The 14,541-nt window shown below is 59.0% G+C and overlaps 1 protein-coding gene across 2 annotated transcripts in view; it reads right to left on the bottom strand.

The window, feature by feature from the left end:
• ITPR3 (inositol 1,4,5-trisphosphate receptor type 3) overlaps nt 1–14,541 on the bottom strand; it is a 67,192-nt gene that overhangs the window by 13,082 nt on the left and 39,569 nt on the right. For both annotated transcript variants that reach the window (XR_009693549.1, XM_061146459.1), the window contains exons 18-35: nt 14,124–14,306; nt 13,196–13,447; nt 12,962–13,106; nt 12,284–12,425; nt 11,428–11,627; nt 9,826–9,955; nt 9,181–9,238; nt 7,843–8,008; nt 6,458–6,622; nt 6,309–6,383; nt 5,797–5,922; nt 4,619–4,741; nt 4,338–4,538; nt 3,108–3,359; nt 2,731–2,856; nt 2,493–2,618; nt 1,098–1,218; nt 399–589 (exon numbers count right to left, since the gene is read on the bottom strand). Coding sequence is in view for 1 of the 2 variants with exons in the window: in XM_061146459.1 (XP_061002442.1) it covers nt 399–589; nt 1,098–1,218; nt 2,493–2,618; nt 2,731–2,856; nt 3,108–3,359; nt 4,338–4,538; nt 4,619–4,741; nt 5,797–5,922; nt 6,309–6,383; nt 6,458–6,622; nt 7,843–8,008; nt 9,181–9,238; nt 9,826–9,955; nt 11,428–11,627; nt 12,284–12,425; nt 12,962–13,106; nt 13,196–13,447; nt 14,124–14,306 (2,782 nt within the window). In the remaining variant the exon portion in view is untranslated. The remainder of the gene's footprint in view (nt 1–398; nt 590–1,097; nt 1,219–2,492; nt 2,619–2,730; nt 2,857–3,107; nt 3,360–4,337; nt 4,539–4,618; nt 4,742–5,796; nt 5,923–6,308; nt 6,384–6,457; nt 6,623–7,842; nt 8,009–9,180; nt 9,239–9,825; nt 9,956–11,427; nt 11,628–12,283; nt 12,426–12,961; nt 13,107–13,195; nt 13,448–14,123; nt 14,307–14,541) is intronic.

Raw genomic sequence — 14,541 nt, 5'->3', positions numbered from 1 at the left:
CAGCACCATAGGACCCACAGACTGACCGCCCTCGTCTGAGGGCCCTGGGCCCGCAGAGCCCGCGGCACACCCTGCCGTTTCCCCCAGCCCCTCCTCTAGCTCTGTGAGGACCTGGGCAAGCCCCTCGCCCTCCCTGGGCCTCAGTCTTCTGCCACAGGAGGACAGTAACACACACTGGCCCCGTCGGGAAGCCAGTGAGACAGTGTACAGGGTGAGACAAAACACGAAGGTGCTATCTCAAGCGAGAGGCGTCCCAGCCCCCTTGGTGAGCGCCAACCCTGGAATGGGGCCCCTGCCCCTGGCGGCCCCCAGGACGGGACAAGCTAGCCAGCTCCCTCCGGGGGGTGGGGCGTGAACAGTCCAGAAAGGACGCAGCCCAAGCACAGCCCCCCGCCCACCTGCAGCTTCTCGATGATGTTCTTGTAGTCCCACTGGTTGGCGGTGGGCATGACGCGGGGGAAGGCCCGCGTGGCCGTCTTGTAGTTGGAGGCATTCCTCTGGGAGGCAGCCACACAGCTGGCGCCACTGCTGAGCAGCGAGCTGATGTGGGCGTCCAAGTCCATGGGCAGCGAGATGGCCCGGCCCTTGGCTGAGGGGAGAGGGGTCGGGGCGCTGGAGGGCTGGCAGGGGCTCAGCCAGAAGGGCCAGGCTCAGGGGGGCAAGGGCCAAGGGTGCTGGGGCCCCCACAATGGCCCCCACTTGGACCGAGGTGCCCTCCTCCCTTTTGGGGATAAAAAGAGGGAGTTCCTGCCTCCTTGTTTCCACCCTGGCTCCATGCGGACCCATCCCCTCCACTCTACCCACCTCCTTAACAACCTACAGCCTCCCTCCTGCCTGAGACTATTTGTAAGCCCAAAAAGCTCTGCTTGGGGATATCCCCCAGCACTCTCCTCTGGGGAACTGACTCAGAGCAGAAAACAGCTTCTCTGGATTGCCCGATGCCAGTCAGACACCAGGAAGGACTTACTGAGCACCACCTAGGAGCAGCTGACCGACAAACTTGGGGATTAGGTATTTACTGGGAGGGCAGGCGTCCCCGGGCGGAGGCAGGGGAGGGGAGCGGTGGTGGGGGCTGCCCAGCGCCCCAGGACACTCACCCACCATGGCGAGGGTCCGGATGCAGGCCTCCACAGAGCCCTTGTGCTGCTGCTGCAGCCACGGACACTCGAGCAGCCGCATGGTGGACTGCAGCAGCTGCACCACGATCGTCTGGTGCGTCTGCAAGAGGCAACGTGCCTGCTGCTGCAGTCCGGCCACCCTCCTCCCTGGGCGGCCCTGCACCCCGGGGCCAGGCTCACCGAGTCTGGGTGTGGGCAGAGGGACCGCCAATAGCTACCATGGGCCTTTGTGCCAGTTGGAAAAAGGCACCCTCTTTCCTCTCAGCAGTGCACAACCTGCCCAACTGTACATGGCAGCCCTGTGAGAACTGCCCATGGTCCAGGCCTGGGGCTTATAACTCTATTGCTGACCCTTTTCTTCCTTTAAAAAAATTTCCAATAAATTAAATGCTGTGAAAAGGGGAAATATTTACATGGTTCTAAACAAAAAGGTTATAGAAAAGAACACTTTTGGAATTCCCTGGCAGTCCAGTGGTTAGGACTCCTTGCTTTCACTGCTCAAGGCCAGGGTTTGATCCCTGATTAGGGAACTAAGATCCCTCAAGTCACATGGCACAACTGAAATAAATAATAAAGTAAAAATCAAAAAGGAATACTTCAGGGAGTCTTTCCCCCACCTGTGATCCTCTCACCCCACTCTCCCATGCTCTGCCCTGCAGCCGATAAGCGAAGGGGAAAACTGATACATATCACTCGAGTCCCAGAGGGGTCCGAAGGCCCAAACCCAGGTGTCAAACAAGCCCATCCTGGCTGGAAGGGCAGGACCCAGCGCTTTCTTTCTACTCTAAGACACATTATCCCTATTCCACCCTCAGCCCCTCTACCTACAGGCAGCCCTCTGACTGGTTTCCTGCATGTCCTTCCGGAGTTTCTTTATGAATTAGGTAGCAGGCTCCTTCCTTCCTCAAGGGGTTCTGGGGCTGTGACCCGGCTCAAGTCTGAGGATTGACTGGGGGGCTGTGACTCTCAGAGATCCAAGTCCAACACCTGTTCACAGCTTAGAGCTCTTCTGCAGAGGAGCAAGGCCAACTTGGAAGATTCTTCGCATCCGACCCCCCTGCTTCAGCTCCGCAGCCACTATGGTATCATCGCGCCTTGTCTTTGGCGCACAAGGGCTGCCAGGTGTCCCTGGCCACCCCGGGACCCAAGCGCATCTAGGAATTCCTGACCTATGGCAGTTCCCACTGTAGTTCCCGACCCACAGAAACTGTGAGATAATGTTTGTGGTTTGGGGGTAATTTGTTACACAGCATTGGTAACTGATGCACGTGCATATCCTGCTGCTGCATCTTCACGCACTGCAAGAAAACGTGAATATACACATTCTGACTTTCCCCACTCCCAACTCTGAAGCCGCCAGCAGCAGGCGCTCACCTGCAGGGAGGTGCTATTCTCAGAGAACGGGGAGCTGAAGAAGGCATTGATGGTGTCCAGCACGACGGTCAGCACGTATTTCTCCAGGGTGGGGTCGGCCAGGCGCTTCTCACGCTTACTGCAAACCTGGGGTAGGAGAGACCGATGCCTGGGGACCTCTCCACTCACGCCCCACGACGAAGGCGGCCGGGTCCCCCTCCACAGGCCAGCTCAGGCCCATGCTCCCACAGGCACACACCCGAGCCATGTCCAGGGTGAAGTTCTCAAAGAGGGTCCAGATGTGGTTGCTGGTGTAGATCTCCTTCATCTCCACCTCCGTGTCCACGTAGCAGTGGTTCACGAAATTCACGTAGGCCATTTTCACCTGGGCAGGCAGGGCTGGGAGGTCAGGGCGCCAGCAGCACCCACCACCCAACCCCAGCCCCGGCCAGGCTCTCCCTGTCCATGCTTCCGCCCGACCTTCCCTGGCTCCTCTGCCAGCATCCCCTCCGTCTCCCTACCTCCCAGCCCCGTCCCTTCCCCTGCCCAAGAAGGACTAAGGGGCTGCCCCAGCCCGGCTCCCCCACACTTGCATCCCCGTGGCCGCCCCCCGCCCGCCGCGGACGCGGGCCCCACCTCGGTGATGCAGTCCTCGTGTGTCACCACAGATACCACGTCCTCCAGGGGCAGCAGGGACGTGCACTTGATCTCGGTGTAGACATTCTTGCCCTCGGCACAGGCAGCCAGCAGGTCCACCAGGGAGATGTGGTACATGAGGGGGCTGTGGTCCTCCACGCCGTCCCGGGCGGCCTTCATCATGTCCAGCAGGTGGGCCAGTGAGGCCTTATCATTGTAGAACACGACCACATCGTCACCTGCGTTGGTCAGCTGTGGGCGGGAAGAGGGCATGTCAGGCCCCTCGGTCCAGCAGGTCCGGGGCCCCAGCCCTCACCTGCCCTCCCCAGGGAAGGACTCGGGCTCAGAGCCCGGCCTGCACCCAACACGCAGGAAATCCCTCCCCCTCCTGAGTGTCTGGGGTTTCCTGGCCCTCAGGGCCCTAAGCTAATATCTCAGACCTTCTGCCATCAGCTGGGACATCAAACCCCAGACCCAGGAAGGACCTCCTTCCTCTCTGAAGGAAAGAAATCCCACTTGGGCTTGTCTCAGAGGCGCCTCCTCCAGGAAGCCCGTTGCAAGCCCGACTCATGTGGTCCTCCCCTGTGCTTCCACCGCTGTAATTTAAACCCTCCAGGAACACATGCTGTGTCCCTCTCGTGTCAGCAATTCTGTTCTTCAGTTAATATAATAATAGCAGTCAGCAATGAACACCGCACGGCACTCCCGGACCCCACGGCTCACTGATTAAGTTCCTCGTCTCCCTTTGGTGTTTGCTCCTTCCTCTCCCTGCCCCTCCCCAGGCTACAAGATGCTCCAGGGCAGAGAGCATGTCTGTTCCAGATTTAGCCTCAGCCCTTTGGTCTTCATTTCTTTACTGAGCACCTACTATGTGCCCGACACCGGGGCCCTGGCAACGCGCACAAAGGCTGTGACCTGCCCCCGCTGCGGCTCCTGCCCGCGGACCTCATACTGGAGTGGTTTCCCCCACAGGTACACGGCGCCTGGCATGGAGCAGGTGCTTCATGATTTGTAAATAAATAATGACAAATGAAGGAATGAGCGTCTGAGTTCTCTCAGGCCTCTGACCTGAATTCTACCAGGCACCTAAGCTCTCGCAGGCCCAGGTCCATTAGGCCGCAGCCCGAGTTCTACTCCACCAGCCTCACTGTCCTCAGTCCTGTCCCCGTGTCCCCTGCAGCCCCGGGGCCCCTCTGTGACCCGCCCACCGCACGCCCTGGCCGCCCTCACCTCGGTCATGATCATGTCCTGGCACTTCTTGACGTACTTGCCCTCGGCCTTGATGACGGTGTGCAGGAAGTCCAGGTACTGCACATGGCGCCCGTGCGTGGCCAGCAGGTGCACAAAGTGCTGCAGGACGGGCTCCCCGATCTCGGAGCAGAGCTGGTAGTTGTTCAGGAAGATGTGCTGCATGGTCTCCGCCTCCAGCAGCTGCGGGCAGGTGGGGCGGCCGTCAGAGAGGGGGGTCTCGCGGTCCCGCCCCGCCCGCCGCCCCGACCCCGTGCCCTCACCCCCGGCGTGAGGAAGAGGTGCAGGTGCTTGTGCAGCAGGGCCTGGTTGCCGGGATTCCCCGCACAGAACTTCTGCAGGAACTGGTGTGTGTAGCGCAGGATCTCCATCATCTTGGCATCGCCCTGGACGCGGAGAGGAGGGGAAAGGGTGCCCAGGCGGGGGTGGGTCAGGGCTCAGCACTGGGACCCCAAGGTGGCCAGGTTCAAGGTGGGTCAGGAGACGCAGAGGTGGGAAGAACTGAGGGTCAGAGGCTGAGATGAGGCTGGAGTCAGGGAGCAAGGCTAAGGGGTCAGGTCAGGTGAACACTGAGGGGGTGTCAGAGTCAAGAGTCGGGGCGAACCTGGGGGCGGATCAAGATCACGGTGAGTCATAGGAAGGGGTCTATGGTTGAGATGAGGCAATGTTTGGAGTGAGGGGCCAGGGTGGGCTTGGGGACAATAGGGTAAGGCTAGGGTGAAAACTCGAAAGTCAGGGGTCAAGGGGAGGCTGGGGTCAACGTAGATCAGGGTAACAAAGCTGAAGGTCAGAGGTTAAAGTGAGGCTGAGAGTGGGCTTCCCTGGTGACTGACCTGCCCATGCAGGAGACACGGGCTGGATCCCTGATCAGGAAGATACCACATGCCAAAGAGCAACTAAGCCCGTGCTCCGCAACTGCTGAGCCTGTGCCCTAGCGCCCGGGAGCCGAAGCTACTAAAGCCTGTGCTGCAGCTACTGAAGCCAGAGCACCCTGGAGCCCGCACGCCACTAGAGAAGCCGCTGCAATGCGAGGCCACAGCAGCACTACTGGAGAGCAGCCCCACTCACGGCAACCAGAGAAAAGCCCACGTAGCAATGAAGACCCAGCACAGCCAAATAAATTAAAAAAAATTTTTTTTTTTAAATGAAGCTGGGAGGATGAGGATTAGCCCAGGGAGGGAAATAGAAGCTAGGGTCAAGGTCATGAACCAGGGTGAGGCTGGAGTCAATTCAAAGTTCAAGTTGATCAGGATGAGGGGTGGAAGGTCAAAGGTCAAGAATACTAAGATTGGATTCAAGGGTCTGGGTATTTGGGTAAAAAAAGGTAAAAAGGTCAGGTGAGGCAGGTCAGGTCGGCATCCGGGGTCAGTGTGTGGTTTGGGCTGGGTCCGGGTTCAGGTGCAGTAGCCCTGGGGAATCAGAGGTCAGAGGTCAGGCTCACCTTGTCGTAGGGGATCTGCAGCAGGTCCAGCATGACCTTGTGGGCGTCCATGTTCTTGAGCAGCCGCTGTTGTTTCTTCCTCATCTGCTCCCCCACGCCACACATCTTGTTCAGCCGCTCCAGGATCTGGGGGGCGGGGAGGGTGAGCCCAGAGCCCCTGCCCACTTCCTCAGGCTTCCCCGGGGCCAACCACAGTGGAGCCTCAGCTCGCACGGGGCCAGGAAGAGGGAAGGGGGCTGCGGCCACCAAACCCAATCATCGCAACAAGGCTGCGAGCACAGAAAAGCCAATTCCACTTGCAAAAGTCAACGGAACAACTTGACTGTGAAGTGGAATTTCACTAAATTCCTTCAGCTTTAAAATAATTCCATCTGGACCTTGGCAGGGCTGTGTTTAACACTCGGGGAATGCTGGAGGATTTCCTGCAAGCCAGCTGGAGTGGAGGCGGGAGAGGCGGCATGGGGCGTCCAGGGCAGGGGGCCCACAGACCCACCCCCAGGACTCAGACTCACGCCCTTGACGATCTGGTAGTTCTCGCTGCTCTTCTCCCCAGGCGGGTGCAGAAAGCCCTCCTCGTCTGTGGGCCGCTGGGGGGACGGGGGAGCGGGGTCAGCCAGGCCCGGTCCTCGGGGCCCTGCCCTGGCCCCCACACCCCACGCACCTCCTTCTTGTCTTTAGCGGGGCCAGCCTCCACCTCCTCGCCCTTGCCGCTGCCCTTCTTGTCCACCCACAGCTCCGACTTCTCCACCATGGTCCGCAGTCGGTCCAGCTCAGACTTGATCACCTTGTAGTTCTCCACGTCCTGGGCCGAGATCAGCAGCTGCACCTGAAGGTTGACCGCGAGCATGCCTGGTGAGATGGGCACCCCCAGGTTCACGGCCTCGTAGAGACGCCAGCACCTGCCCTGTCCAGGCCTCTCTGCTCCTGGCCTCTCCTCTCCACCCCTGCTCCTCTCCACTGAGCCAGATCTGACTTGGTGTTTATGGCTCTGCTCTAAGTCCACCGCCTCCAGGAAGCTTTCCCTGATTGGCCACAGACTTCCCTGCATCCCTGGTCGTAAGCTATCTCATCACCTGGCTTCAGTTACTCACTGGCTCATGTCACACGCTACTGTGGCCTGTCACCTGTTCACATAGAACAGAACAGGGCAGCAGAGCAAAGCATGCTGACATCACTGAGTGACAGGGCCTGAGCCCTGACTCTGTCACCACCTCACTTGCTCTGGGTCAGTGGGTAAGGGAGGAAAACTCCCCCAGGCATCTATTTCCCCCATCTGAAAAGCGGGAATGAGAGTCGAAACCCCACTGTCAGGCTGCTTGGAGAATTCCACGAATGTAAGGCCGGTGCTCAGTGCCTGGTACCGGGCGCACCTGTTAAGCACCAGTTCCCTCTCACTGGGAGCTGTCAAGACTGCATGACATCACAGTGACAGAGCCAGTCCCCTTGGTAAGAGGTGACTTTGTGCCAGGCACGATGCGAAATAGCAAAGGTGCCCATGGTAGAGTTCGCAATCTATAATATGCTGTCTCATAAGACATGACATAAGGCCTGGAGTCAGGCTGAGAGATCAAAGCTGCCAAGACTCCAGGTGGTGTCACCTGCAAGGAGCTCAGCAAGGCCAAACCCCAGGGATGCATCTCAAGCTGCCCCATCCTTGTTTCCCCCAACCCAGCGCTGTGTGTGGCCAGGGCTGGGTGACCCTTTGGCTCCCAGGAAGACCCCTCAGGCCTTCCTCCCTGAGGTCTGGGTGCTCCATCGGTGGATGGCGGAGCACCTCCACGAGGGCTGGGCACTCCAGTGGTGGATGGGGGAGCACCTCCATGAGGGGGGAGCACCTCCATGAGGGCTGGGCACTCCATTGGTGGATGGGGGAGCACCTCCATGAGGGCTGGGTGCTCCATCGGGGCAGGGGGGAGTACCTCCCTGAGGGCTGGGCACTCCATCGGTGGATGGGGAAGCACCTCCATGAGGGCTGGGTGCTCCATCAGGGGAGGTGGGAGCACCTCCACGAGGGCTGGGTGCTCCATTGGGGGGGTGGGGGCGAACCTGCTTGAAGGTGTGCATGGCCTCCTGGCGCTGGCTGAAGTGCTTGAAGAGCAGCTGCAGGGCCCCCGAGACCAGCGGGGCGTAGTCATGCATGGTGAGGTGGATGAGCACGCGCAGCAGCATGCGGCCGCCCTCGTCATCCACCTCCAGCATGCTGCTGGTCTTCCTGCGAGGAGGGAGGAAGTGTGAGGTGTGGCAGGGGGGAGGGGAGGCAGGCCGGTGTGACAGTTGGGGGATACGCAGGCTCCCTGCCACCCGCCAGACAGCCAGGGCACCGTGTCCCCCTGCTAACTTTGCAAACAGCCACCACCGTGAGCACCTTGGGGAGCCCCGTGTCCCCTGAGGTCCATACGATGCTCTGCAGAGATGCAGCTGAGGCCAGGATGCCTCACAGGGGACCCACAGACCCCGCAAGGGATTCACGGAAAGAGGCACAGGCTGCGAACAGAGATTGGGGGAAAGCTGATCTTTCTTTTCACCAAAATGTAGTGTTTCCTTCGGTGAGAAAAATGAGCAGTACCTGTGACTTTGTCACCAATAAAAAAATCACAGATGTTTTCCCATCACTTCAGAGTTGTTACAAAAATTACAAAATATCATTTACATTCATCACGACTTCAAAGGAATGGTACTAATTACACCCCTGGTGCGGGTTGTTATTTCATGTGTTAATAAAGAAGCACATATATAACTGTCACTTCAAATTTGTTTTCTCCAATATTTTGATAACTGCATCCCAATGCCACTGACTTCCTTTGTAATAATCATCCTATGTGCATTACATTCTGAATTTTAAAATGCTACTCTAGGAATTCCCTGGTGGTTCAGTGGTTAGGACTCAGTGCTCCCGAGGGCCTGAGTTCAATCACTGGTTGTAGAACTAAGATTCTGTAAGCTGCGCAGCGTGCCAAAAATTAAAAAAAATAAAAACTCCATCCTGGGAAGGGAGCCAAAGGCCTCACCAGACACCAAGAAATAGTTAAGAGCCCCCAGCTCCTGGAGTGACGCCCACCCCCTCTGAAGAGCAGCCTGGCCTTCCTGCTGTGGACACAGGGATGCACCTCCAGCTGCCTGGCCCAGGTCCTGACAAATAAACAGGCACAAACTGCCCTGAGTAGAGGCAGGGGGATGGCCAGAATGATGCCGGAGCCCAAGGAGCCCTGGTATCACTGGGTTTAGGCAGGCGAGGGAGAGTCAGAGCACAAAGTCGGGGGACCTCCGCCCCAGGGCCTGGTTAAGGGGTTGCAGGAAGATTAACCGAGAAGTGAAGGGTCTCCAGCCTGCATCCTCAGCACCCACCCAACGCCACGCACACCCCCCGCCTCACCCCGGCCTCACCCCACTCCAAACATGGCCTCCGCCTGCTCCCCAATGCGGTCCAGGTTCATGTTGGCGGCTGCGGGGAGTAAGGGGGGGCAGATGGAGGCTGGAAGCTGTCCGCACGCAGGACAATGGGGAGCACAGGCAGAGGGAGCAGGGTGACGCCCAGACCACCCTCACCCCCACACTGGCCGGGCGGCCGCCCCTCTGCCTGCCTCTGGGGGCGGAGGCGGAGCCTCCCAGGGCAGGTACCAGTTGGGCGGCCCATGGCCCTACAGGTCTGCCTGCCTCTCCTAGGGGTGGAGGCGGAACCGCCCAGGGCAGGGGCCCATGGGGCGGCCCACAGCCCTGAAGGCGTGAGCGGGGTCCTGGCTGGGGGAGCTGGTCTGGCTCAGCCTCTCACTGAGATGGTCGTGGGCAAGTCCCTGCCTCCCGTGGGCCTCAGTTTCCCCATTTAGGAACTGGAGGGGATGACCCCCACCCTGCTCCCTCTCTGGGGCGAGTAAGTGGGACAATGGGGAGGAAAAAGGCCCTTGCAGCCTGGGAAACGAGGGCAGGGCTGGGGCGCTGGCCAGAGGTGGCCCCAGACTGCAGCCCCTTGTGGTGCATCGAGTCACACAGCCTCAGCCTGAAGTTGGGGTGCAGGGAGGGGCGGGGGCTCACTGGTGGAGTCGAATGCAGGGGCCGTGCCATCAGCCCCGCTGTCCTGCATGGGAAACACCTCCACAAACTCCTTCTTGAAGACCGACAGCAGGTAGGAGATGCGGTAATCCAGGCGGACGTTGAGGATGAACTGGAGAAGGGGAGAGGGTGGGGTGAGGACAGGTCTGAGGCCAACCTTGTGGCAGGAGGGGTAAAGGGCCACCCCAGATGAGCCCCAGCGCTGGGGAGGCCCCGCACGGATGTTCAGGACTCCGTGGGGCATTACAACCAAGGCAGCGAGACTCCTCTCCCCCGGGAATGCAAGCTGGTGCAGTCGCCGTGGAGGCCAGTCTGGAGGTTCCTCAGAAAGCTACAAATAGAGCTGCCATATGATCCAGCAATCCCACTCCTAGGCACATATGATCCAGCAATCCCATTCCTAGGCATGCACCCGGACAAAACTGTAATTCAAAAAGATACATGCACCTCTGTTTACGGCAGCACTATTCACAACAGCCAAGACAAAGAAGCAACCTAAATGTCCATCAATAGAGGAATGGATAAAGAAAATGTGTGTGTGTGTGTGTGATAGAATACTACTTGGCCATAAAAAAGAACGATACAATGCCATTTGCAGCACCATAGATGGATGTAGATAGAGATTGTCATACTAAATGAAGTGACTCAAGCAGACAAACACCATATAATACCACTTATATGTGGAAACCAGACCAACACAAAGGAACCTACCTGTGGACCACAAACAGACTCACAGACAGAACAGACTTGCAGTTGCCGGGGGGGGGGGGGGAATGGGGGAGGGAGGGCGTGGGAATTCGGGGTTGCAGATTATATTTTATGTAATATATGTATATGTATATTATACATTATATTACATTATATATAATATAATTACATGTAATACATGTAGATAATATATAATATATGCAGATAATATATGGCAAACTATTATATACAGAATGGATAAACAACAGGTCCTACTGTATTGCACAGGGAGCTACATTTACTATGTTGTGATAAGCCATAACAGAAAAATATATAAAAAGAATGTATATACATACATATAACTGAATCATTTTGCTGCACAGCAGAAATTAGTAACATTATAAATCAACTATACTTCAATAAAACATATAAATAAAGACTCCTCCTCCCAGGGAGGTCCAGGGCGCCTGTCCCCAGCTCCTGCCCCACTGGTGGGGGTGGTATCTCAGAACAAGGCAGACACCCCCCATCCTGGCCCACTCAGTCGCTCCTTCCCAGGCTGGACATGGACACGGATAGGAAGGAAGCTCCCCAGATCCAGAGGACTGTGGTCCTCCCATTCTACTCTGGCAAACAGACCCTGGGGTTCCCAGGGGCCCGAGGGAACCAAGGAATGTAGGGGAGCAGGGGAGACCACTGTGGGGTGGGGCTGAGGACACAGGAGTTTTCAGACACCCTTGACTGCCTCTGTCCTCTGTGTCAGGGATTTGAGAATCACTGGGCTAAACAGCTCCGTGTGGAGCCTCCCAGCACGACAGGCTGTGCCTTGAGGGGGCTCACCCCACCAGCCCACGCGGACCTGCCCCCACCCCACCCTCTTCCCGGAGCGCCTGCCACCTGCAGGATCTCCAGGATCTTCAGCTTGGTCTCCATCACCACGATGTCTTCATTCTCCTCAAACCTGCTCCTATCCAGCGGTTCGGGGGCACCGGCGCCGGCAGGCAAGCTGGGGCCACCAAAGACAGACTGCTTGCGGTTCAGCACCATGGTGGACATCATGTGCCCCACGCCCTGGATGGACCGCCGCACGTTTTTGCCTGTGGGGTGGGGAGCAGCAAGGGGGTCACGGCGGGTGTACTTCAGGGACACCTGGTCTACCTCTGTCGCCGTCAGCTGCAGGGCAAAGCCACCCTGCAGGGGCAGGGCTAACCTAGGGAGACTTCCTGGGGGAGGTGAGCTTTCCCAAATCTGCGAAAAGGAGGGAGGGCTGGGCAAAGGTGAACCGTGTGGGGAGATCAGTGAGAATCCTCCAGTGGAAAAATCACAAGAGCTATTACAGAGCACGAGGGATCAAGGGACAATGTGTGGACTGCACTAAAGCCTGGGGTCAGTCTCTGGGCGCTTTTTGTTTAGATGAGTTTATGCCTCCCTGACAGCAAGGCTGTGTCTCCTCTCAAATGGTTGTTCCTGGATAACAGGGTGTGTCTCCCCACCTGACCCGGAGCTCCCCAGGCAGGGCCTCATTATCTCCCTCAAGACCAGGATATATTGGAAGGCAACTCGCCCAGACCCCAGGGTCTCCACAGCGCTTGCTCAGAGAAAGGGTCTCTCCGGTCCAGCCAAGGCTGGAGGAGACAGGGACCCCAGACGTCCCCTGGCAGCAGAGCCAGGAGGCAGGATGCCCAGGAGGGTGAATGGGAGAGGACTTCCGTTGCTAAGGGAAGCCGATGAGCGCCAAGGAGCGATGTCTCACCGCCTGGGTCCTCGTAGGCCTGCAGCATGGCCGTGGGGCCCTGCACGCAGTCGATGATGCCCAGCAGAGTGCGCGTGAGCCGCAGCAGCTCGCTGAAGCTGTAGAAGCCAAAGTAGATGAGGTTGTGCGCCAGGCTGACCACCTGCGGAGAGAAGGCAGGACCGATGCGAGCGTGAGCCCAAAACAGTGATGGGTGGGACCTCGCAAGGGGCGTGGTCTCGTGGGGGCGGGGCCCGCTCCGCGCAAGCCGGGCTCAGCTGGTATAATTGACAGTCAATTGGTATAATCGACAGTCCGGTCGCTAGGATGTCAGGGAGGCTTGGACACGGAGCCAAGGGTCCCAGATCAGCGCCGCCAGACCTCAGAGAGTTACCGAGGAAGCCCGGCCTGCAGAGGAGGCTACTGTGGGGAGGACAGGGCAGAAATGCAGGAAGCAGGGGGTGGGGGCTCCCGCCTGCGACCCAGCCCTGCGCTGATAGGGTGAGTGGACCAGGAGGCAGCCCTCTCCAGGGAGTCAGGAGAGAAGCCTCCCTCCTGGGGAGTCCCAGTGGTCTGCACGTTCTCCCCGCCCTGGCAGGAACGCTGAGGGAAGTTAGGTCACGGATCGCACGGCCCACCCCAGGGGTGGCCGAGACCAGGGGCAGGACCACTCCAGCATCCTGCGGAGCCCCAGCCCACCTCGAAGGTGAGCTTGTTCTTCTCCTCGTTGGCGAAAGGCACGGCCTCGCTGACCACATTGTTGAGGTAGTCCTCCACGAACTCCATGGTGCTGGCAAACTTGTTCTTCTTGTCGTCTCGGGAGGCGTTGAGGTTGGAATCGTAGCTGGAGGAGGTGGAGGTGGCCAGGCGTGAGCGTCCCCGGGGTCCTCCCACTCCAGCCGGGCCCTGCCCGCCCTCCTCCACCCAGCTCACTCCTTGATGGTGATGGCCGTGGGGATCTCGGTCCAGAGGCGGGCGAACTTGACGGGCGTGACCAGCTCCTGGGGGTCGCGGTCCACGTGCACGTGGAGCATCAGGTGGCAGAAGGAGGCGCGCAGGTCAAAGGGCAGCATCTCGTCCGCCATGCACAGGAAGATGAGGTCGACGCCCAGCTGCTGGGAGATCTCGTCGATGGCCAGGTACTGCCGGTCCAGGCACATGCGGGCGAAGAGCTTCAGCTGGTACCTGTGGGGAAAGGAGGACGGTGAGGACATGACAGGTGGGCTCTCAAGGGCTTCTAGCACATGCCTGGGCCTGCTGAAGACCGGTGCGCGCTGCGTGCGTGCTACCCAGGTGGCGCTAATGGTCAAGAACCCACTTGCCAATGCAAGAGATATAAAGAGACAAGGGTTCAATCCCTGGGTCGGGAAGATCCCCTGGAGAAGGACATGGCAACCCACTCCAGTGTTCCTGCCTGGAGAATCCCATGGAGAGAGGAGCCTGGTGGGCTATAGACCATAGGGTCACAAAGAGTCAGACATGACTGACTTAGCACGCATGCACACCTGCCCCCCACAACTTTACAATGTGGGTAATGACAGTCCCTACCTCTCAGGGTTGTTGTGAGGCTGAACTGAGTGATCGGGTGAAGTGTTTTGACCAGTGCCGGGGACACAGTGAGCGTCTGATGAGTGTTACCTAGTGTTCTTATTTTTAAAATATGGATGTTGGGAGACGGGTGTGGGTCTCTTTCAGGCCACTGTGCTGAGCCTGTCCTCAGGCCAACAAATGCTCCCCGGGCCACCCAGTCACCCTGACTTGGCCTCGCGGGTGAAGGAGGAGGCAGGAGCACCCCCAGAAGCCTCTGGGGCTCGTCCCAGGGCAGGGCCTGGCCGAGGCCAGCTGGGGGGACCCGGGGCACCTGTAATAGCTGAGCACGTTCTCGTCGTGGGCATTGCCGGCCCGCGCCTCCTGAGCCAGCTGCCGGACGCTCTTCTCGTGGTGCTCGTTGTTCTTGTCGGTCCACGTGAGCCACACTTCCTCTTCTGAGTACTCGATGCTCAGGTACTCGTGGGACTGTGCCATCTCCTTCACGGGCCGAAGCCTGTGGACGCGCGGCACCATCGATCGGAGCGGGGCCCAGAGCCCTACCGCCCCAACACTGCAGCCACACCGGCCTCCCCTCCCGGAGCTGCGCTGAGGGCCGGCCGGCTCCCAGGCGGTCAGGACCTCAGACGGACCAGGAGCTCCGGGAAGGCCGGGGCCTCGGCTCCCTCTCCTCTGCGGCCCCGCCCTCCCCACACCATGCCAGGCACCGAGCTGGGCCCACAGCAGGCGCT

The sequence above is a fragment of the Dama dama genome, chromosome 7 (genome assembly GCF_033118175.1).
Source record: "Dama dama isolate Ldn47 chromosome 7, ASM3311817v1, whole genome shotgun sequence".
Classification (NCBI taxonomy): domain Eukaryota; kingdom Metazoa; phylum Chordata; class Mammalia; order Artiodactyla; family Cervidae; genus Dama; species Dama dama.
This window is presented reverse-complemented; position numbering and strand designations above follow the sequence as displayed.